The sequence below is a fragment of the Alosa sapidissima genome, chromosome 2 (genome assembly GCF_018492685.1).
Source record: "Alosa sapidissima isolate fAloSap1 chromosome 2, fAloSap1.pri, whole genome shotgun sequence".
NCBI classification, from domain to species: Eukaryota; Metazoa; Chordata; class Actinopteri; order Clupeiformes; family Clupeidae; genus Alosa; species Alosa sapidissima.
This window is the reverse complement of record NC_055958.1, coordinates 13,978,561-14,000,332: the sequence shown is the minus strand read 5'-3', so window position 1 is coordinate 14,000,332 and position 21,772 is coordinate 13,978,561. Positions and strand designations below refer to the sequence as shown.

Here is a 21,772-nt window from a genome sequence, read left to right as displayed (position 1 = left end):
AACGGAGAGTTGCTAGACTAGCCCCGCTAGGGTGCATCTAGATTTCTACTTTTCCTCTGCAAAGATGGAAAATATTATTGAATTAATTATTTCAAACACACTGAATGTCTACCCATTTGACTAGGCTATTCAATGACAATTACAGTACGGATCATCATTCATTTAGTGTTGAGATGTTGTTCATTGAGTGAGATAAGATCCAAATAGTGGGGATAGCTGGAACAGATGAAACACATTTTAATCAAATGTAATTTACAAAGAGATCGTATCACACTGAAAGCTCATATTTTGTCACTAGCAACTTATATCTGTCCTCTGTCAAATACAGTTGCATTTTCAGCCCGTTCAGGAAATGATTTATGCAAAAGTGGAACGTGCATAATGTTTCATTCTCCCTCCTTTTCGGCACGAATGAAACAGCATGAGAGAGCATGAACCATATCGTTCCTCCAGTATTTTATTTGGAAATAGCCTACTTATTTCTCTTTATCGCCATGGTGGTACGCATTTAGAATAAAGAATAACATTTGTGAACCCTTTTGTTTTGTTGCCAGCATAAAAACAACCTTACCATCTGCCTATCCAGGAAATTTGAAACAAAAGGGATGAATTGAACGATGTTGAAGTCGGACATATAGGCATAGTTAATTTCAAAAAAGTTATACAATTTGGAACTCTAGCTTTTCCCCACCACAGTCTTTTAATGCCATCTGATCATAACGTTAGCGTGCGCATGCTGCACCATACTGGCTTAAACAGACGATCTGACGGGTTTTAGAAGATTAAATACAACCCGAAACTAAAAAACAGACCAGGCCTCTATTTGAGACCGGCCTTTAACCCAAATCTGTATCCACACCAGGCGTTTAAAAGAGACAGGCGTCTATTTGGGACTCGGCTATTATTTAAAGTTTTACGTTGTGTGTGTGTGTGTGTGTGTGTGTGTGTGGGTGTGTGTGTGCATGTGTACACAGGATCCATGACAGGCCATTCCCCTCTGATCTAGACACCAGAGGATCACGCTTCTTCATCGGAAGCCGCAGGAGATATAGAGGTCTCTTCTCAGTGAGTGATACATACACACACACACACACACACACACACACAAACACACACATACACACACACACATACATACACACACACACACATACACACACATACAGGTGACCTGTGCTGTGTCGTCCTCTCTGCCAGGGCCTACTGCGGCAGCTGGTGCTGTTACCCGGCTCTGATGCCACCCCGCGCATGTGCCCGTCCTCAGTGCCCAGCCTGCCAGTTCTCTCCGTGCCCCCCTCTCTGCTGCAGCTCCCTGCCAAGGGCTCCAGTGCCAACCAGCTGCCCCTTTATCCATACGGTAAGAATGGGCACAGTGCCAACCAGCTAGCTACCCCTCTACCCATATGGTAAGAATGGGCAAAGTGCCAACCAGCTGCCCTACCTCTCTATCTCTACAGTTAGAAGAAGGCATGTGCCAACCAGCTGCCCCTCTACCCATACAGTAAGAATGGGCACAAGTGCCAACCAGCTTCCCTCTTCCCATATGGTAAGAATGGGCATAGTGCCAACCAGCTGCCCTACCTCTCTGTCTCTATGGTAAGGATGGGTATGTGCTAACAGCTAGCCGTCCCCTCTAATCCCACGGTAAGGATGGGCATGTGCTAACAGCTAGCCGTCCCCTCTAATCCCACGGTAAGGATGGGCATGTGCCAACCAGCTACCCTCTCGTTGGGCACAATATGCCATCTTTGGCTATCATCCTCTCATCCTCCTCTAGAGGGCACACCAGGATAGCTGTAGTCGTCCTCTACAGTAAGAGCATATAGCCACGCTATGGTGAGTCTACTGTATATAGTCGCCCTCTACAGTAAGAGCATATAGCCACGCTATGGTGAGTCTACTGTATATAGTCGTCCTCTACAGTAAGAGCATATAGCCACGCTATGGTGAGTCTACTGTATATAGTCGCCCTCTACAGTAAGAGTGGGCATAGTGCCACACTATGGAGAGTCTATATAGTCGCCCTCTACAGTAAGATTGGGCATAGTGCCACGCTATGGAGAGTCTATATAGTCGCCCTCTACAGTAAGATTGGGCATAGTGCCACGCTATGGAGAGTCTATATAGGCACACAAGGTCAGTTATGGTGCCACACTACACCTCTATTCCTATGCTGTCGATGAGTTTGTGTGGCAGTCAAATGCTATAGTTTTTTTTTTTATTGTCAATTTGCTGGGAACCTTTAGCCAAGAGAACACACTATAGCACATTCCTTCTGTTGTTACCAACACACATCCACTGTGTTTCAAAGAGCAGAGGAGGACTGTATGTGTGTGTGTGCGTATTTGTGTGTGTGTGTGTGTGTGTGTGTGTATTTGTGTGTGTGTGTGTGTGTGTGTGTGTGTGTGTGTGTGTGTGTGATACTTAGTTTCATCTGTAAACACAGGTCTGTGATTGTGTTAAGAATTCTGTAACCCAACCTCTCTCCTGTCACTGATACTCTGACAAGGATCGAAAGACATGTGTGCATGTAACTATGTGTGTGTTTCTCTCTCTCTCTCTGTGTGTGTGTGTGTGTGTGTGTGTGTGTGTGTGTGTGTGTGTGTGTGTGTGTGTGTGTGTTTGTGTGTGCTCATATGTCTCTATGTTCAAGGTGAGTTTGTGGGTATGTAAATACTGCTTTGACAGTGATGAAATGTGTGTGTGTGTTTGTGTGTGTGTTTGTTTGTGTGTGTGTGTGTGTGTGTGTGCGTGCTCATACCTACACATGTGTATGTGTGTGCTCATATGCCCCTATGTTCATGGTGAGTTTGTGGATATGTAAATACTGCTCTGACAAGGATTGAAAGCCATGTGAGCACATGACTGTGTGTGTGTGTGTGTGTGTGTGTGTGTGTGTGTGTGTGTGTGTGTGTGTGTGTGTGTGTGTGTGTGTGTGATCATGCATGCTCTATGACTATGTGTGCCTGTTCATATGTGGATGTATGATACCTGATAGTGAGTGAATGCCTTTTGCAGCCCGGCGGCATGGGGGGGCTTTGGGGGGCCAGGCCTGTCCTGGAAGTCATCTGTGCCCGCCCTGGACGAGTTTGGCTGCTCCAACCAACCCCAATCCCATAGATTGATTTTGAACACTTATTAAATGTAGGCCTATATTATACGTTTGTCAATCTTGCAAGTAGCAAATAAAACTTGAAAAATCTGTATTATTCCGTAGCAAATCAATCAGGAACATTAGGTAAGCCCATCACCTAAATGGAGAGGAGGTTACGTGGCGCAGTCTACTTCACTTCTGCACTAACCCCTGTCATCCGATGACAAATATAGCTTATCGGCTCGCAGGTAGGCTATACAGCGGGGAAAATAAGTATTGAACATGTCAACATTTTTTTCAGTAAGTATACTTCCAATGAGTATACTGCATGAAATTTTCACCAGACCTGAGTATTAACTCAGTTAATCCACCCATATAAAAAATCCAAACATTAAAGTCCATAGGTAGAGTTATGTGTAATAAAGTGGAATGACACAGGAAAAAAGTATTGAACACACCTGCTGAAATTTCTTAAATACTTTGTGGAAAAGCCTTTATTTGTAATGACGGCTTCAAGGCATTTCCTGTATGCCGAAACTAATCAGTCACAGTATTCTGGTGTGAGTTTGGCCCATTCTTTTAAACAGATAGTCCTTTAATATTGAAGATTTCAGGGGTCCATCTTGTGAATCCTGATCTTTAGTTAACTTCCAAAACTGTTCAATTGGATTGAAGTCAGGGCCTTGATTTAATTTCTCTGAAACCAATTGAGATCTTCCTTTGCTAAATGGTTTGGATCATTGTCCTGCTGGAAGGTCTAGCCATGTCTCATCCTCATCATCCTGGTGGATGGAAAGATTCTCCCAGAACAAAATGATCCATTCATCATTCCTTCAACTGTATGAAGTCTGCTAGTATCATGAGATGAAAAACAGCCCACACCATGATGCCACCACCTCCAAACCTCACTATTGGTAGGGTATTTTTAGGGTGATACACAGTGCCATTTCTCCTCCAAATATGGTGTGTAGTATGACATCCGAAAAGTTACATTTTGCTCTTGCCTGACCAGAATACATTCTCTCAGTATTTCATAGGATTGTCCAAATGTTGTGTAGCAAACTTTCAACAAGCTTTGACATGTTTTTTCTTCAGCAATAGAGTCATGCGGGATGAGCGTGCATAGAGGCCATGGCAGTGGAGTGCATTACCTATGATTTTCTCTGTAACAATTGTTCCTGCTGCCTCCAAGTCTTTCTGGAGCTTTCTCCGAGTGGTCCTTGGCTCTTGGGCTACTCTTCTGACTTTCTGGTCTGAAATCTTGCAAGGAGATCCTGTGCATGGCCAGTTGATGATGCAGTGATGTTCCTTCCACTTGCAAATAATGGCTACAATACTGCTTGCTGGATAATTCTGAAGTTTTGAAGTGTATCTGTAACCAGTCCCATTGATATGTTTTGCAACAATAAGGTTGCAAAGGTCTTGGGAGAGCTCTTTGCTTTTACCCATCATGAAATGTTTCTTGTGTGACACCTTGGTAACAAAAAACCTTTTTATAGCCTACCAGTACAGTATGTACTAACCCAGCTTATATTAATTTGCACAGATAGGAGGGATAATTTCTCTAACTACTTATAGATTCCAGTTTGTTCCTTGCCATTCCTTGCCTTTGTGTACTGCTTTTTCTTAGCGTGTTCAATACTTTTTCCCTGTGCCATTCCACTTTTTTACTCATAACTCTACTTTTTGACATTAATGTTTGGATTTTTATATATGTGTGGATTACCTAAGTTAATACTAATGTCCGGTGAAAATTTCATGCGATTAGCCTCACTGGAAGTATACTTACTGAAAAAAATGTTGACGTGTTCAATACTTATTTTCCCTGCTGTATCTCATATCGTAGTTAGTAGAAGTAGGCCTAGTAGTTTCTGGGTTTGTTTGAAAGTGCTAACCTTTACTGTTTTTTTCTTCTGACCTAGTCAGAGAACAGGGAGCTTTTTACCACTCCAGGGCCGAAGTTATCCGTAACTTCGGGGCTAACTCCCTAACACTCTATCTGAAAGTGGTTAGCAAATGAACAAGGATTTTGGTTTTATCTGCGGATTTATTTTTGCATTATTTTGAATATGACTAGCTCCAGTCTCAACAGCACGTCTACTTTTTCCACACGCATCTCAGTTCTAACACACATCCCCTCTCGCTTTCTCTCTCTCCATCCCTGTGCACGGGGCTCTCTTAAAGGAGCTGCACCATTTTACAACAATTGCATCTACATTTTCATATTAGAATGTTTCGTCAAGTGTAAGCTTAAACTACCGTGATCAATTTAAGTTCCCGTGCCCCCCCCTGGAAAGGTGTAATGCCCGTCTGTGAATTTGTGTCTGCCGCCGGGTCTGGCCTTTTGAGAGAACGTCTGTTCATTCATGCACTCATGTGTGTGTGAGTGTGTCTGTGTGGGAGTGTATAGTGCATGTGGATATGTGCAGGCTACACACCATGCCAGAGGTAGAGATAGGGCAGCGTGTGTGTGTGTGTGTGTGTGTGTGTGTGAGTGTATCTGTGTGGGTGTGGGTGTGTATAGTGCATGTGGATATGTGCAGGCTACACATAATGCCAGAGGTAGAGAGAGGGCAGCGTGTGTGTGTGTGTGTGTGTGAGTGTGTGTGTGTGGGTGTGTGTAGGTAGAGAGAGGGCAGGTAGGAAGGGACAGGGAGAGAAGAAAACCGCATTCTGATTGGTGAACAGACCTTGACTGACCGCACACTTAGAGAAGGCGCATTCTCAGCCAGTGCACCTCCATGGGCTTCCTCCAACACCATTTCCTCCTGTCTATAAAAGTGATGGATGCCCTGGCCACACATGCACCTGCACACGCACACACACACACACACTTTTACATAATGAGTAATTTTCCCTATATCTGTCTTCACATTCGAAGCTGTGCAGCACAGCCAAGATACACAAAGAAGAATGAGCACTTGACTTTTGTATCTGAGGTGTGTGGCTATGTGTGTGTGTGTGTATGTGTGTGTGTGTGTGTGTGTTTGTTGGTAGGGGGGGTATGGGATGGGTGGATGGGACCAATCCCATCACACGTGAATCATGGTGGTATTGGCAGCTTGCTCTAACAACTTTGTCCAACCCTTTTGGCAAGTGGTGACATCTTAATGATGTTACACCAAGAGGGCGCAATGTGTGAATCCTTATGTGTGTCAGTGCGTGTACGTGTGTGCGTGTTTGTGTTTGTGATATGCTATGTCATGTCTATGGTGTCATCATGTTATTTAGTGGTCGGTTATTTTTTCCACCTTTGACTGATCCATTGACTGGGTATGAAAAACAACAGCAACTCTTTATCTCTGTGTCCATGTGCTCTGCAGAGGCTGAAGTGCGCGTGACAGAGGGTTTGGTGCCCCCTTGTGGTGATCTAGAGCAGGGCCAGCTTTGGGTCAACACTCTGAAGAGGGGCCTCTATCTGTGTGATGGACTCATGTGGCTCCCTATGCTCGAAGGTCTGCCTGCTTATAGCATGCTTATAACATCTTATACACAGTTTTATTACCAGTGTTATAGCAGGTCTTTGTAAGAGTAATAAACGTAGTATACAAGTCTAAAATCAGGCGTTAGTATCAGGATGTGAATGGTGTGAATAAACTAAATTCATTTAAAGTAAGTTAAAAAGTGGAAACTTTAAATACATCATATGACTTTGTACTCTCAGTTTTAATCTCAATAAATTATAATCTGAATCAGTAAATTATAATCTGAATTAATAAATTATAATCTGAATTAACCCGTGTCGCTGCAGAGCATGCACGGCTGGACTACGTGGAGGATTACCAGTACCTCCACACGCGTTCCAAGACCTCCGACACCGAGGTCTTCTTCATCCCATCCGCTGGACTCTTCCTGGCTGCCGCCGGACGGGATTCCCAGTCGGGATCCGCCATCTACAAGTGGGAAGAGGGGAAATTCCGGCTCTACCAGAACATCAGCACGTTCGAGGCTCAAGCCTGGAAGTACTTCACCATTGGGAAAAGGGTGGGAAACACACACATACAGTCATCACAGGGGACATGGGAGGGTGTGTGTGTGTGTGTGTGTGTGTGTGTGTGTGTGTGTGTGTGTGTGTGTATGTGTGTGTCTTTATGTACAGTATGTGTGCGTGTTTGTGTGTGTGGGGTATGTGTGTGTGTGTATGCTTGTGCGTGTGTGTGTTTAGTGGTATAGCGGTTTCTGAAACTTGTGAAACCAATGTTAAATGAAATCATCTTTATGTATGTGTGAGTGTGTGTTTGTGTGTGTGGGGTGTGTGTGTGTGAGTGTGTATGCTTGTGCGTGTGTGTGTGTTTAGTGGTTTCTGAAACAATGTTAAATGAAATCATCTGATGTGTGTTGTGCAAAGTTTTGGGCCCTATGACAGAAAACCATTTTGGCCCTCCCTAAATGCTACGTTATAGGTGTTCTTGGAGGGGTGCCCCTGGTTGTGCACAGGTGTGTGTGTGTGTGTGTGTGTGTGTGTGTGTGTGTGTGTTCAGGTTAGTGTTCAGAGGGGGAAAACCCTGTGGTCAGAGTTGAGGAGGGAGAGTGAGAGGAGCAAAGACACTATAAATCACTTTGAGTTATGTTTGCCCTCAGGTGTGTGTGTATGTGTGTGTTTGTGTCTGTGTGTTTGTGTCTGTGTGTGTGTGTGTGTGTGTGTGTGTATGTGTGTGTGTGTGTTGTGTGTGTTTGTGTGTGTGTGTGTGTGTATGTGTGTGTTTGCCCTTAGAGTACACTATCTCCCTGGTTCACGCTTTCTCTCTTTTTTACACATACAGTACACACAGACACCCACACACACATTCTAACACACACACAACCACACTCACACTCATTTACATGAACACACACACACACACACACACACACACACACACACACTCCTAGGTCTCCTCTTGTGCCTACTGTAGTTAATCTTTGCCAGTCAAGTTTTATGCTCCCCCTCTCCCTCCCTCTCTTTCTCTCTCTTTCTTGATCTCCCTTTCTCATGCCCCACCTCCTTCTGATGATTGTTGAGGTGTTATTATCTTGTGATTTCTCCCTCAGTGTTTGATATTACACTCTCTTGATTTATCACCTCATTTGAAGTGAAGACAAACAAGTGCTCTTGAACACTCCCATGTGAAGTCACAGGTGCTAAACTCATAGTTGTTTAACTCACAGGTGAACAAGAGGGAGAGAGAGTTCCATCTAAGCTGAAATAACATTGTTTATGAAGCAAAACATTATTATATTATTAAAATAATTTTCATTTATTTCACTTGATAAATGTATATGTATATGTAAAATGTTATGAGATAATTGACTGCATTTATAAGCTGCAGTTTCTCTCAGGGAAAAAAAACAACTCTTTGAACAAATCATATTCTTTCTCAATATGACAGTCCTTTATAACCAGCTGCGCCCACCCTGAGGGTTCGTTATAAAACATCAGGCTTTTTTTACGCCTCACAGTACACATGCTCTCTGGGGATCAGACGCCTCACACACACACACGTCCACCTCACAGTACACATGCTCTCTGGGGATCAGACGCCTCACACACACGTCCAGTCACTTACAGGGAAGCTATGCGGGCGCGTAACTGAAGCGATCCATTCCCAGCGCTTAAAAATAGTTTTAGAAGATTATTTTTTCTGAACGTACGCGCCGCTATCACGTCTGGTGTAGCCAGTTCCTGATCATAGTGGAAGCTAATTGTTGCAGCAGACGCAATGCGTAACGGAACCCTTCAGTTATGTGTCTGGTGTAGCCTCTCTGTTAGCCCTTAGCACTTACAGTAACACTTTCATCCTTGGCATGGCACAGAATAGGTAAGGTATGAACTTTAAACATACTGTAGGTGCAGTATAACCTGTCATACATACATAAAGACACACACCCATGGCCTTGGTAGTTGTAGCACCTTGCTCTTCTGAGTTACAGAAGAGCACAAACCCTGATCATAACCCAATGCTGGTGGATAACATATCAGTCTCCTACAGTCCTGGCATAACCCAGTCCTGGGGGATGCTGCGTCAGTCTTCTGTGTCTCCGCTCCTTGACCTCCTGTGTTGGGTCTGCTTCCCCCCACAGAGCTTCCTGGTGGTGGCTAACTCAGGCAGCAGTAGTGAGGAGGCTGGGGGAGGAGAAGAGTACTCCATCATCTATAAGTGGAACCCGCACAAGCACAAGTTCTTTCGCTACCAGAGCCTGCAGACACACACTGCTCAGGACTGGGAGGCATTTAGCATCCATGGAGAGGCCTACCTCGCCGTGGCCAATCACAGAAGAGGTATAGCTGTCAGTCAAACTAATGGACCAATAAATAATCCATGTTTTTATCACCAGACTTACTCTTTTGAAGTGACCACCTTCTATAATCTATAATAAAAAATCTTTATAGCCAGCAAAAAATATGAAAATGTCTTCATAACAAGACAATGGCTAATGCTATTGTCATTTATTCCAAAGGAATGGTAGATTTATTTCCCCCTCAACTCCAATCTCAGTCTGCACCTGTATGTTTCAGCTGACAACAACCACAACATAGACAGCGTCATCTACAAGTGGAACCCAGGAACCAAGCTCTTCGAGGTGAACCAGACCCTTCTGACGTCCGGCGCATACGACTGGGAGTTCTTCAGCGTGGGGCCCTACCACTTCCTGGCTGTGGCCAACACGTTTGATGGCGTCACAACCTGCATCAACTCCACCATCTATGTGAGGGTGGCCGGGCAGTTCCAGCACTTTCAGGACATCACTGTGAGTGCAGCCTCTTCCACATGGCATCTGCTTCATCCATATTCATCTATTCATGCTGGTTAGAGCTCATTCATTTGGAGAAGCAGTAGACCAACAGGCTTCAGTGTCCAGCCAATAACCGATGAGATGCATGTTTAGGAGAGTTTCAATCGCATGAGAGGGAGAGGGAGAGGGAGGGAGTATCGAGCTAGCTCTCTGTTTTGTTTGAACATCAACAGAAGTGACATTGCCTAACATCGCTTAGAGCAGCTTTAAAGAAAAAAGGGGCTTTGCTTGTAAACCAAACCAACAGAATCAAACCTGGCAACCGCTGAAGCTTCAGACAGACATGTAGGGGGCTGGCTGCCAGGTGGGGAAATTCCAGGTTTTTATGGTAACGATCAGAACCAAAGTTCTCTGGCACAACCTGTTTGCCACGTGGGTCACAATCATTTACGACCTCTGAATGAAAAGGTGCATTACATCATACTGCACTGACATGGTGTTGTAGATCTCTTAGATGTAGTAACTACTTCATAAGTATAAGTATATATACTCTTTTGATCCCTTGAGGGAAATTTGGTCTCTGCATTTATCCCAATCCATGAATTAGTGAAACACACTCAGCACACAGTGAACACAGTGAGGTGAAGCACACACTAATCCCGGCGCAGTGAGCTACCTGCTACAGCGGGGCTCGGGGAGCAGTGAGGGGTTAGGCGCCTTGCTCAAGGGCACTTCAGCCGTTTCTACTGGTCGGGGATCTAACCGGCAACCTTCCGGCTACAAGCCTGAAGCTCTAACCAGTAGGCCACGACTGCCCCAAGTGGTGATGTAAATCTCTTAGATGTACATCCTACTGCACTGACATGGTGTTGTCTCTTAGATGTAGTAACTGGTATGCTGTTGTGCTTCTTAGACGTTCGGGGCGACGGACTGGGAGATGTTTGAGATCGATGGGCGGGTCTTCCTGGCGGTGGCCAATGGGGAGCTACACACACGCGGGTCGAGCCAATACTCCATCAACTCCACCATCTACGAGCTCAACATGGAGCTGCAGAGGTTCATCAGATTCCAGGACATACTCACACACACGTGAGTCACACACAAATACACACATTGACACACACGCACACGCACGCACACACACACACTCACTAACACTGTCTCTCTCTTATACACACAAACACACACACAAACAGCCACGCACAGTGTATCACACGCACACACACACACACACACTCCACTCCACCAGTCTGTTTTATTATGCTTGTTGTATGTGCAGGGCAGTGGACTGGGAGTTCTTCACGGTTGGGACGCAGAGCTTCCTGGTGGTGGCCAACTCCTACAACGGCACATCCTACTCACTCAACAGTGCCATCTACAGGTCAGAGGCAGTACTGCCTGCAGAGTAGACTGCAGTGTTTGTTGTCCTTGAATACCTTCCTCTGTTCTACAAGAAAGAACCTGCTACATTTGACAGCTGACATCAACAACAGAAAGCAAAACTCACTGAAGTGAGCCAGCGTTTGTCCTTCTGAATTGTATGGGCTTGTGCAGCTAATCTGTTCGTCTGTGTGTGTGTGTGTGTGTGTGTGTGTGTGTGTGTGTGTGTGTGTGTGTGTGTGTGTGTGTGTGTTCTCAGATGGCAGGGTTCAGAGGGGTTTGTGTCCGTTCATGAGCTGCTGACGGTGGGCTGTAGGGACTGGGAGTTCTTCCACAGCAGTGAGGGCTCCTTCCTCATATACGCCAGCGCCACCTCAACTCTCTCCAAAGTCTTCAGGCTCAAGACCTACTAAAGCATCCTCATCCTCAACACTCTCCTAAAAGTCTTCAGACTCAAGACCTACTGAATCCTGCTCATCTTTAACACTCTCCAAAGTCTTCAGACTCAAACGGATGCTCTTCAAAATCAACAAGCCCAAGAACTACTAAAGCCTCCTCATCTTCAACATTCTCAAAAGTCTTCAGACTCAAAACTTACCGAACCCTCATCATCCAGAGCAACCTCAAAACTCTCCTCACAGACTCACAACCTTCACTGTGACCTCAAATATATTTAAAATGGATTCTCTAAACTTACTGAAGGCTTACATATTTTCATATTTTATATCAAAATTAATGTAATAATTAAGTGCAAATACAAGTGCACTTAAGCGCAATACCTGGGTGCTGTGGCAGCTATGTACTTTACAAATTGATGTGGTCATATCTTCCATTTAAGCTATTCTCTCAACATACACACATTTCAAGTTGTTATTCATTATACTGTATATATATATAATTTTTTTGACATTTAGCTATTTTTCCTTTTAAACAATTCATTCCACACATAGACCTATTTGTCACGAGCATAAGCTACTTCACACGTCATCACTGTCTAATACATAATTTGTATCATCTACTCTAAGACTTGAATACCATATTTTCAAATGCAGAGCAGATACACTTTCTTGACTGAAAAAAATGATTCAAATGATTCAAAGAATCTGAAACAAAATGTGTTTATCATCACAAATATCCCCTATAGCTTTGCATTTTATTTGGATACACACTCGTCTGTTCTTGCTTGAGCATGACTGTGTTTAACACATTTTTGTATAAAGAGATTATTATTGGAATCATGTTGCCAGGATTCAATAAATTCACCATGTCTCAAAACATGGTGTTGTTATTTCTACACTGCTATTTTAAACATGAATCAGTTTGTACAACGTAGACTTGTAAGCAGTATTCAAAAAATTCATCATATCCATGCACTTCGACTTGAAAAAGCACAGGAATAAACTCAGATATCAGGCATACTTTTTGGAAAAAACAATCTGTGACATTGGCCAATATGTCCCTTATTATGATGGAAGTTGACTTGTTTAATTAAAAGCATTTCTGCAGCCTGTAGCTCCTGAGGGTTTTATACTGTATGTAAATACATTCATGAAATTTAAGTAAAAAATATGTAAATCATGTGCTTTTTTGACTATTATCTGCAAATAAAAACAATCTCAGTGAAAATTGAGTTTTAAGTCAGGCTATTTCCCATCCCATGAGGACATTGAATAAATAAAATAAATACATAATGCTGTTAGATTATGATCTGTTAGAATAATGGATGGACGTTTGTATTCGGTATGCACTGAAACAGATATATAAGAAATTCACTCTTTGTTTCCATGACTTAAATAAAAATGTAACCTTTGTTACTGTGGAAGGATAGGCTGCATTTGAACGGCTAACTTGATCATAGTTTCTACGTTGTTCTTTATGATTACTGCTAACCTAAGCTTTTCAAATGTTGTACATTGCCGTAATCTTCAAATCTTTATGAGGAATATTAAAGAAGGAAGATTTGGAAGAAGAAAATGAACAGTAAGTCTGTAGTACAACATGTATTTTGTTTTTTTATTTCACCATGTGTAATGTAATGCTTCGTATATAGTTTATTTTTACTGTATAGTTGATAGTATTGTCTTCAGACTTCTAATTGGTCTTCTAAAAAAGTGACACAATAGACTCTGACGAAGACGTGGCAGAACGTTGAAACGTTAGTTTCTTATGTTGTCACATTAAAATAAAAATCTGAAGTTTAAACATCTGTGTTGCTCCGGTAAAACTCCTCTCTCTCACTACAATTAGTCCTCTCCCGTTGACGCACCAGATAGTTAATTACAGAAGCGCGGAGGAACTACTGCTTTTCTGGTTATTTTATCAGTCAATACCTTAACTCATTGAATGCCAAGCTGTTTTCGGGAGCTTTGTCCTAGAGTGCCAGCAATCTAGACCATTGTTGATGATTTTTGTACAGCCACAGCATATTCTGTGTTATAGCTATGAACACATACAATGGCTCGTTTAAAAGGTGAGACTTTAAGCTCTCGGTGGGTGCAAACCGTGTATTTCTACAAGCCTCTGTTCCTGAGAAATCCCAAGCTAAACAGTGGCTAGTTTTCATCAAAATCGCTGTTTTTTTTCTAGAAATGGAGATATAACGTCTTTCATGAAATATGAAGTGTTGCCTGTTACTTACTTGTGTAAACTTTCCGGGAAGTGATCAGCGAGACCTGGCGAGACTGCCACCTAGTGATAGACCCACGAAAATGGCCTGGTTTTGACCTGACGTGCATGCGTCACTGATTCGACCCAAAGCGGCAACCGAGTTATGATAAAATGTCCAGATAAAATGTCCAGATTGTGCGTTTTCATGAGTTTTCGATCGTCATATATTTCATTTCCATTCATCACAGAGTTCCCAAAATCACATATAAGGTGTGTTAGAGTGTCTAGTTTCGTAATTAAAAAACGTTTTTGGCACTCAACGCATGGGAAGGAAAAACGTAATATTATGTTTTCGGCACTCAATGAGTTAAGGATGTGTACAAATGCCATAATGTGACAGATCAATGTTGAGTGTGTACAAATCTGTATTTCCATAGATTTCCTTAGATCACAGAATGTTTTGGTCTGACAGAAGACAGACAATGTTTATAATTGATACACTATGGACACTATTAGATTGTTAAACTGCATTTGAATCATATCATTTCTAAACCAAAAACGGGTTGGTTTAGAAACCTGAGTGTTTTCCAGTGTCTGAAGACAATAACATTTTTGTTCCAGCGTGTTCTCCTCTTTGGACTGTGCTGATCTGAGACACAGGTTTGGACGGGGTGGAAGAAGAAATGAGTGACCAGCAATTAATGGAGACGCCGAGGTAAACAACCATGGAAGTCAACTCGAGGAGGTGAGGATGGTGCTTCACTATATAATAATATCCTTCAGTTTCCTGGTATGTTTCATACTGCATCCCATGGTGGCAGTTATTTGTGTCAGCAGCAATGTATGCAGATGCAGATGTACTGAAAGTGTATGTCCCATGATGCTGACAATAATGCCTAGCACATGTATATCTCTTGGTCCTGCTTGCAGAGGCAGGATACTGTATGTCAAAGTCCTCTAAACATACAGTACAACCAGACCATTAGGGTCTCAGGGATTAAGACACCTCTACTTGTAGTTAGAACCTTCTCTGAAGTTAAAACATGGGACAAGCCTAGGTCGTTGAATGGCTTGTCATTAGTTAAACATTAAACAAAGAGTTATTAACCACTGAGGTCAAGAGCAAGTGGGAGCAAGGTACACGCACTGATAGGAATAGCCAGCAGGTATACAGAGCTTTGCTCCCTGACCCCCTCAGAGACACCCATGGTTGTTGCATCCCAGTCAGGAGTTTTAAAGTTGTAAAGCAGCACTAAAGAAGGGTTCCCCTACAGTACAGAACATAGTATAAACATAACTCCGATACAATATAGACGGAATGTACCGACAGCAGTCTGTAGAAAGAGAACTGAGAATTCCTACAAGTAGGGTGGGGGCAGGGGGCTTAGTGTTCATGCCTGAACAGAAACTTCAAGAAGTACCATTCGCTGTATTAAGAGTTTATGCGTTATTAAAATTATTTTGGAAATTTTATTTAAACACTCTTTAGGGGGCCTTTAAATATGCTCTATATTTTGTCCAAATGATGTCTGTCTATCATCGTTGCACTCGGAGAAAACCAGAATGTTTCATTTGTCCTGCGTTTCTTGTACGGCTGCAAACGGGATTCACTTGCAGTTAACTAAATATTTCTTTATTAGGGCAGGGCAGGCATCTTTCTGGCTATTAAATTATTTCTAAACCAGTCTGCTAAAGTCTGTAGTGAAGTCTGTGTAGGGTTTTCCAGGCTCCATTTCTTTTTACGAGACACCCTGCTCACTTGAGACATCTACCGGTTGTTTGGGTTGTTGCAGCGTCGTTGCAGCGTCACTGGAAAAATACAAATTAAAGGAGACATATTATACCTCTTTTTAAACAAGTTAGAATATGTCTATGGGCTATACAAAACATGTTCATAAAGTTTTTTGCACAAAATCAATCTCACATAAAGAGATCTCTGCAGCCTCTATTCTTGCCAGCTTCAGTCCCTTTCAGAATGAGCCGTTTAAGGACTCTGTCACTTTTATGCAAATAAGCTACTGCTGGCCACGCCCCACCTGTCAGATGTTTACGCTGTTCGTTTTCTTCACGTGAAAACTCAACTGCTTGGGTGAAAATGACGGAATACAGAGGCGCACTCTAGCCCAACATTTTCGACCCAGAGTCGGACCCAGATCAAGATGAAGAGGAGCCACCTGCAGAAACACCTTCACGAATGCTGTAAGCAGTTTCTAAATGGTTTGTTAACTTTTTTAATCAATGTATTTGCTATCTCTCCTAGGCTACGTGCCAAATTAGTCTTGGCTATTAGCTTTTACCCTGTTCAGCCTGTGAAGTAAACGTAATGTAATTTTTCGTGACAAAGCCAGTCTTTTTACAATATTTAACATTTGCTTGTATTTGAAACTTCCCTAGATTCACAGCACTTGATTAGCTTTTATTATTATTATTTTAATTATTATATAGGTGTGCTTGTGGAAATTGTTGGGCAATGCCAACTGAGGCAGAGTATATGCTGCCAGGAGATTACACAGGTAACTTTTCTAAGCTACAGAAAGGCCTGCAAATATGTTACCGTGTTACTTATTTACAAATGAGCTAGTGAGTATGCTGCCATATTACCTTACCTTACCATTATAGATCACACGACGTCTGCAGCAGACGGGTTTATACCCGGTGTGCCTGAATGTTTATTCTCTTCAGAACGTACTGAACATATACAGAGCTGACCATGGGGCCTTACGGCTACAGGGAATAGAGCAGTATGTGTTATTTAGTAAGCTACTTATTAGTTTTTCCCAGTGTTTATGAGAAGTGACAGGTGTTCCCATGCTGCCTTGCGCGCGATTTGATTCACGCTGCTAAGGCAGCCTGGAGACCATGGAGCAAATTTTCGCCTGAGATAGGGAACCAATCACAGAACAGGGGGGAAAGCAAGACAATGATGAGCTATGCACAGACGCATTTGATAGACATCCGTGGCACCCAATAAATGGATCTGGGCATTTTTTTCAAATACGAGAAAATGAACGTTTGGTTCCCAGACCACGTCTCATTGAGAAGTGGTGGCGCTAGCCAGGCTAGGCCTACACACCAACACATGCCCCAATTGTTGTTTTCTTTCTTTTTATGTATGGCTATTGTCTGCAAATTCAGCAGGTATCAAACATACACTCGTAACACATTTAAGACATTACAATATATTTATTACACACAACAGAAATAAAACATGACATATGCAATATGACAATTGCACTTTGCACTTTTGACAGAACTGACAGATTATGGAACCTGCTAACTACTGCAATGTTTTTTTTTTAAAGTCGTTACAGATAGCTTGCCTACAGGAGCTTTGTCAGTTGGTGTTGGGGATTCCTTGGATGCAGAATAAGGGTCGTCATCCCGTCATGTGTGGTCCTGCGTGTTCGTTGGGAGTTTCCTGACAGCCAAGGACAATACGTGGGCTTCAAACTGCCTCCCCTGGATTGAAGCGAGACACATACTGTAGTTGGCGATCACCCCCTCCTTCTCTGGGTGCTCAAACTCTGAGGACAGGTCCGGAGGAATGCTTATTTATAGGAGTTCCTCCCTGTATGCTTCTTGGTCCACAAAGACCTCGCCCATGATGGAGCCCATCAAGTCTTCCACATACCCTGTGCAATATTTCACACTTCGTAACTATGTACATAGTTTGTAAAGTATTTCATTGTACATTTATTTATTGTTTTGTTCATTGTAAAGACACCATAGTGCAATAGCATGCAAAATGAACAGATCTTATAAGGGAGCCATTCAAATGGCTCATAGAAGCCTATGATTCCTGACACCAAAATCGTTCAACTGACTCACAGAAAACGGATGGCTTTTTTTCGCGCTTGGAGTGTTATTAGGAGCTGTAGAGACCCAAATGGAGGTACAAAAGGATGCAAAAAGTGAAATTTGCATAATATGTCCCCTTTAAAGTCATGTGATACCGCGTGATCCCGCGTGCGGACCGCGAGTGAAGCTGGCCAAGTCGAATCACTGCCCACTGTATGTGCCAGTCTGCTGTTCCTCTGTTGTTGCCAAATTGTGATACCCAACAAAGCACCCTGATGTTTGTGGGCCATGAGAGACCTGGTGAAAAAGTTCAGACCTCAATCTGTAGCTAGTGACAAGGCATTTGTTCAGGGCAGGATTGTGGAAAAAGCCATCCCTATGGTGTTAGACTAGGAGAGAGCAGTTTAGCCAAATCTCAAACTCTGAACAAGCTTCTTAATCCTCATCAGCAAAACTATGCATTTGTTCATAATGACATGGAGTGTGGAGATGTGCCCAGGAGAATCTCAGATGGACTGGTTGAGGTCAGCTGGTACCTCCCCTGTGGGAAAGGAAACACAGACATATTCACCGAGCCAGTAGCTATGGCCAATCTGAGAGGAGACGGTATGCTGTTTAAGACCCAGATTTCCTTTCTGTGTCAAACCTCAGCTGCAGTTTTCATATTCAGTAATTACCTACAGGGAGACCTAAGCACTCTGACCAACAAAAGGAACAAAGCAAAGCTGTTCCTGGTCTCCAGCTCCCAAAGAATTTCAGCATGGAGACACTCAAAGATATATGCAGAAAACTCAACATCAGGGACAAGAATGTGATCATAAAGAAGAGGCAGAATGATGCAGAGTTTGTGAAGACCCTTCGGTCCTGTGTGAGTGGAGTCATTGAAAAGAAATCAGCCGTAATGAAAATGGTGGACATGGCGGAGGCTGCTCGTCAGGCTGGTATTGAAGTAGATGAGGACTGCAGCGAGTGTGTTGAGGGCAGACGTTACGCTGAAGCCATCAGTAACAGTATTGATGATATTGCAAATTTCAAGGTGCGACAGTTGCCCTTGCATGGAAAAATGTGGAAGGAAATCAGCCAAATGGAGGAAGAAATGTACAGAATGAAAAAGATGGTCAAAGGGCAAGATGTAAAGCAGTGCAGAGCTTTACTCCAGCACAAAGTTAGTGATTTGAGAAAGAAGCAGCACCAGACAGATATTTCTGAGGCCATGACCAACTTCACAGATGGGATATCCCAGTCAAGAGTAGTTCGCCTCTATTTCCTTAAGTGGTTAAAAATTCAGTTGGACAACCTTTGTCATTAGAATTGTGAACAACAGAAAACACACTCTCACAGAATACCACAGGCCAGGGGACCATCTGCATCATTAACTGATCAAATCTCTAACTGCACACTGGGTCTTGAGCACTTCTTACGTGAGCTGGGCCAACTTGTGTGCTTGCTCCCTTCCAGAAAACAAAAGAGCCAAACAGCAAGTCCAGCACCTACTGTACCTTCTCTGTGTGCTCAGATGCTGCTGGATGGGTTTCCAGTTGAGCTGGTCGATGGAGACGCAGCAAGCATCCCAATGAAGTGGATATCAGAAGTCCTGACCCAGCTACATCAGCTGGGGGACTCCAAGAGTAGGATCCTGGTGATGACTGTGCTGTACTGGGAGTGCAGAGCACTGGGAAGTCCACCCTCCTCAACACCATGTTTGAAGAGCAGTTTGCAGTCAGCAGTGGAGCATCTACCAGAGGAGGCTCATGGTGCTGATTAAAGTCTCTGAGGAACTCAGATCTGAGCTCAAGTGTAACTTCATCATGGTCATCAACACAGAGGGCCTAAAATCACCTGAGCTGGCCACATTAGACACAAACTACGAACATGACAATGGACTCGCAACGCTGGTCATAGGACTCAGTGACATCACCATCATCAACGTTTCCATGGAGAACAACACAGAGATGAAGGACATTCTGCAGATTGTGGTCCATGCATTCTTCAGAATGAAGGAAGTTCCAAAGAAGCCCAGATGTGTGTTTGTGCATCAGAACAAGCCAGACATGGCTGCTCACGAGAACAACAAGAGAGACAGGACGAAGCTGATGGAGCAGCTGGATGAGATGACCCAGATAGCAGGTAAAATGTGGAGAAAAGAAGGTAACACAAAGTTCACTGATGTGATGAAACATGATTCTGACAAAGACAACTTCTACATCCCTGCACTTTGGAATGGAAGTCAACTGATGGCCCCAGTGAATGCTGGCTACAGTGAAGCTGTCTATGGGCTCAAGAAGAGTTTGCTTGACTCCGTACACATATCTGATGACATCGAGATGAATGATGCAAAAGAGTTCAACAAGTGGACAAACATCTTGTGGAATGTCGTGAAATCTGAGAAATACGTTTTTAATTTCAAAAATAGCATGGTGGCTGACACTTACAACACACTATGTGCTGAATTCGAAAAATGGGTGTGGTCTTTCTGTTCCTCAATGCGCAACTGGCATTGTGAGAAAGAAAAACTAATTTCTGAAGATGGAGATTTTTCTAAATCCAAACTGGCAGAAATATTACATGAGGCTGCAGCAACTCTGAACAAAGAAGTGGCAGTGATCGACAAAAACCTTGAAGAATATTTTGCAAAGAATGACAGCCATTCTCTGTTGGTGCAGCAATACAAAGAAGATTTCAGGAACAGTGTCAGACGCCTGAGAAGAGAGACTGAGATTTCGATAGAAAACTCTTTAAAGAGACCCATTAAGACGAGAGAGGGAATCGAAATTATGAAGAAAATTGCATCAGATATAATACAGAGAAAGATTCAAGAACTGCAGGTCAAATATAAGGGGAAAATAACTTTTCTAGCTGATAAAGATCTTGAAAGTGAATTTGAGAAGTTATGGAAAGTCATTATATAAACCTGTCAATTAATTTGATATCAGCGCAAGATGTTTGTAAGCGAGTTCAGTCTGTGCTGCTGTCACATTTTAAGACAAACCCTGGACATGCCGAACGGATTCTTCAGTCCAATTTGCAGGATTGTGGACTGGAAAAATTCACTGTGAAAAAACAGTGGCTTGGAAAAAATCATAGAAATCAACAGCAGATCCAGGATATCTGTGATGCTGTCAATACAGAATGTGAGAGCTTTGTGTCAGGGAAAGTACAGCCTGCTACAAAGATGCAGATATTGGAGACCTCCTCCAAATAATTGACAAGAGAATGAAAGACCAGGGACTGAGTGAAGAAGGTGAAATCTATCTGAAATTACACGTCTGTGGTCACGCAGTGAGAGAGTTCCGGAAGATGCACAGCCACATTGGTGATCTGAATGATCATGCAACATATCTGCAAAGTTTAAAACCTAATCTACAGGCATTATTCAAGAGACAGTACAGACGTGGTGAGGGCCTTGTTTGACGCTCAGTACAGTAATTTCTTGTGCATTAGTCAGAGGCGGACAGAGTACACAACTTCATTACTTGAGTAAAAGTACAGATACCCTTTGCTAAATTTTACTCAAGTACAAGTAAAAGTACAACAGTCAGATGTCTACTTAAGTAAAAGTACTGAAGTAGTTGTTTTTAAAAGTACTTGAGTATTAAGAGTAGCCGACATTTTTTTTAAAAAATATTGCATTACTACTGCCACAGTGCTTACATTTATGTACAGAAACGTCCTACACGGAGTTATGAAATTTTTTAATGTTAATACCTTGGAGAATGTAAAAGGAATTGAAAGTAAAATCAAGTCAAGTTCATCTTTTTACCATGTTGCCAAGGATAGGCAGTATTTCTAATACATTTATTTAAAATATGTATTTTAAATACAAAATACTATTTTGTCATTTAAACACTTGAAGCGAAAACTATCATTAAGAAAATTTAAATAGTCCGGTGAGGTGGGGCCACAGGTTGGCACATTCACGGGATGGACCTGCTGCGTCTTCATCCATTGTTTCGTCCATGGTTTTGTCTCTTATCTAAATCTGACCATGGAGTTGACTTTGGCGGAAAGCTGAAGGTGATAGGCTGTCCCAATCAGTGGCGCCTGCACAATCCAATCACGTTTGAGAGGGAAACAACAAATTGAAGATTTCCGAGATTTTTCTTTTTTCCTTTTTTTTTAGAAGTAGTAACGGATACTCACGGTTATGGATAGAAATGTAGTGGAGTAAAGAGTACAATA

The 21,772-nt window shown here is 42.7% G+C and overlaps 1 protein-coding gene and 1 pseudogene across 1 annotated transcript in view; both read left to right on the top strand.

Annotated features, from left to right (window-relative positions):
- LOC121695211 (thrombospondin-type laminin G domain and EAR repeat-containing protein-like) overlaps positions 1–12,873 on the top strand; it is a 17,593-nt gene extending 4,720 nt beyond the window's left edge. Inside the window, exons 4-12 of the mRNA XM_042075831.1 lie at positions 975–1,065; positions 1,198–1,357; positions 6,418–6,549; positions 6,846–7,078; positions 9,155–9,353; positions 9,591–9,823; positions 10,722–10,897; positions 11,088–11,189; positions 11,448–12,873. Of these exons, the coding sequence (XP_041931765.1) occupies positions 975–1,065; positions 1,198–1,357; positions 6,418–6,549; positions 6,846–7,078; positions 9,155–9,353; positions 9,591–9,823; positions 10,722–10,897; positions 11,088–11,189; positions 11,448–11,601 (1,480 nt within the window). The 3' untranslated portion in view covers positions 11,602–12,873. The remainder of the gene's footprint in view (positions 1–974; positions 1,066–1,197; positions 1,358–6,417; positions 6,550–6,845; positions 7,079–9,154; positions 9,354–9,590; positions 9,824–10,721; positions 10,898–11,087; positions 11,190–11,447) is intronic.
- Positions 12,874–17,808: 4,935 nt separating this feature from the next.
- LOC121688383 lies at positions 17,809–20,502 on the top strand (annotated as a pseudogene).
- Positions 20,503–21,772: the final 1,270 nt, after the last annotated feature.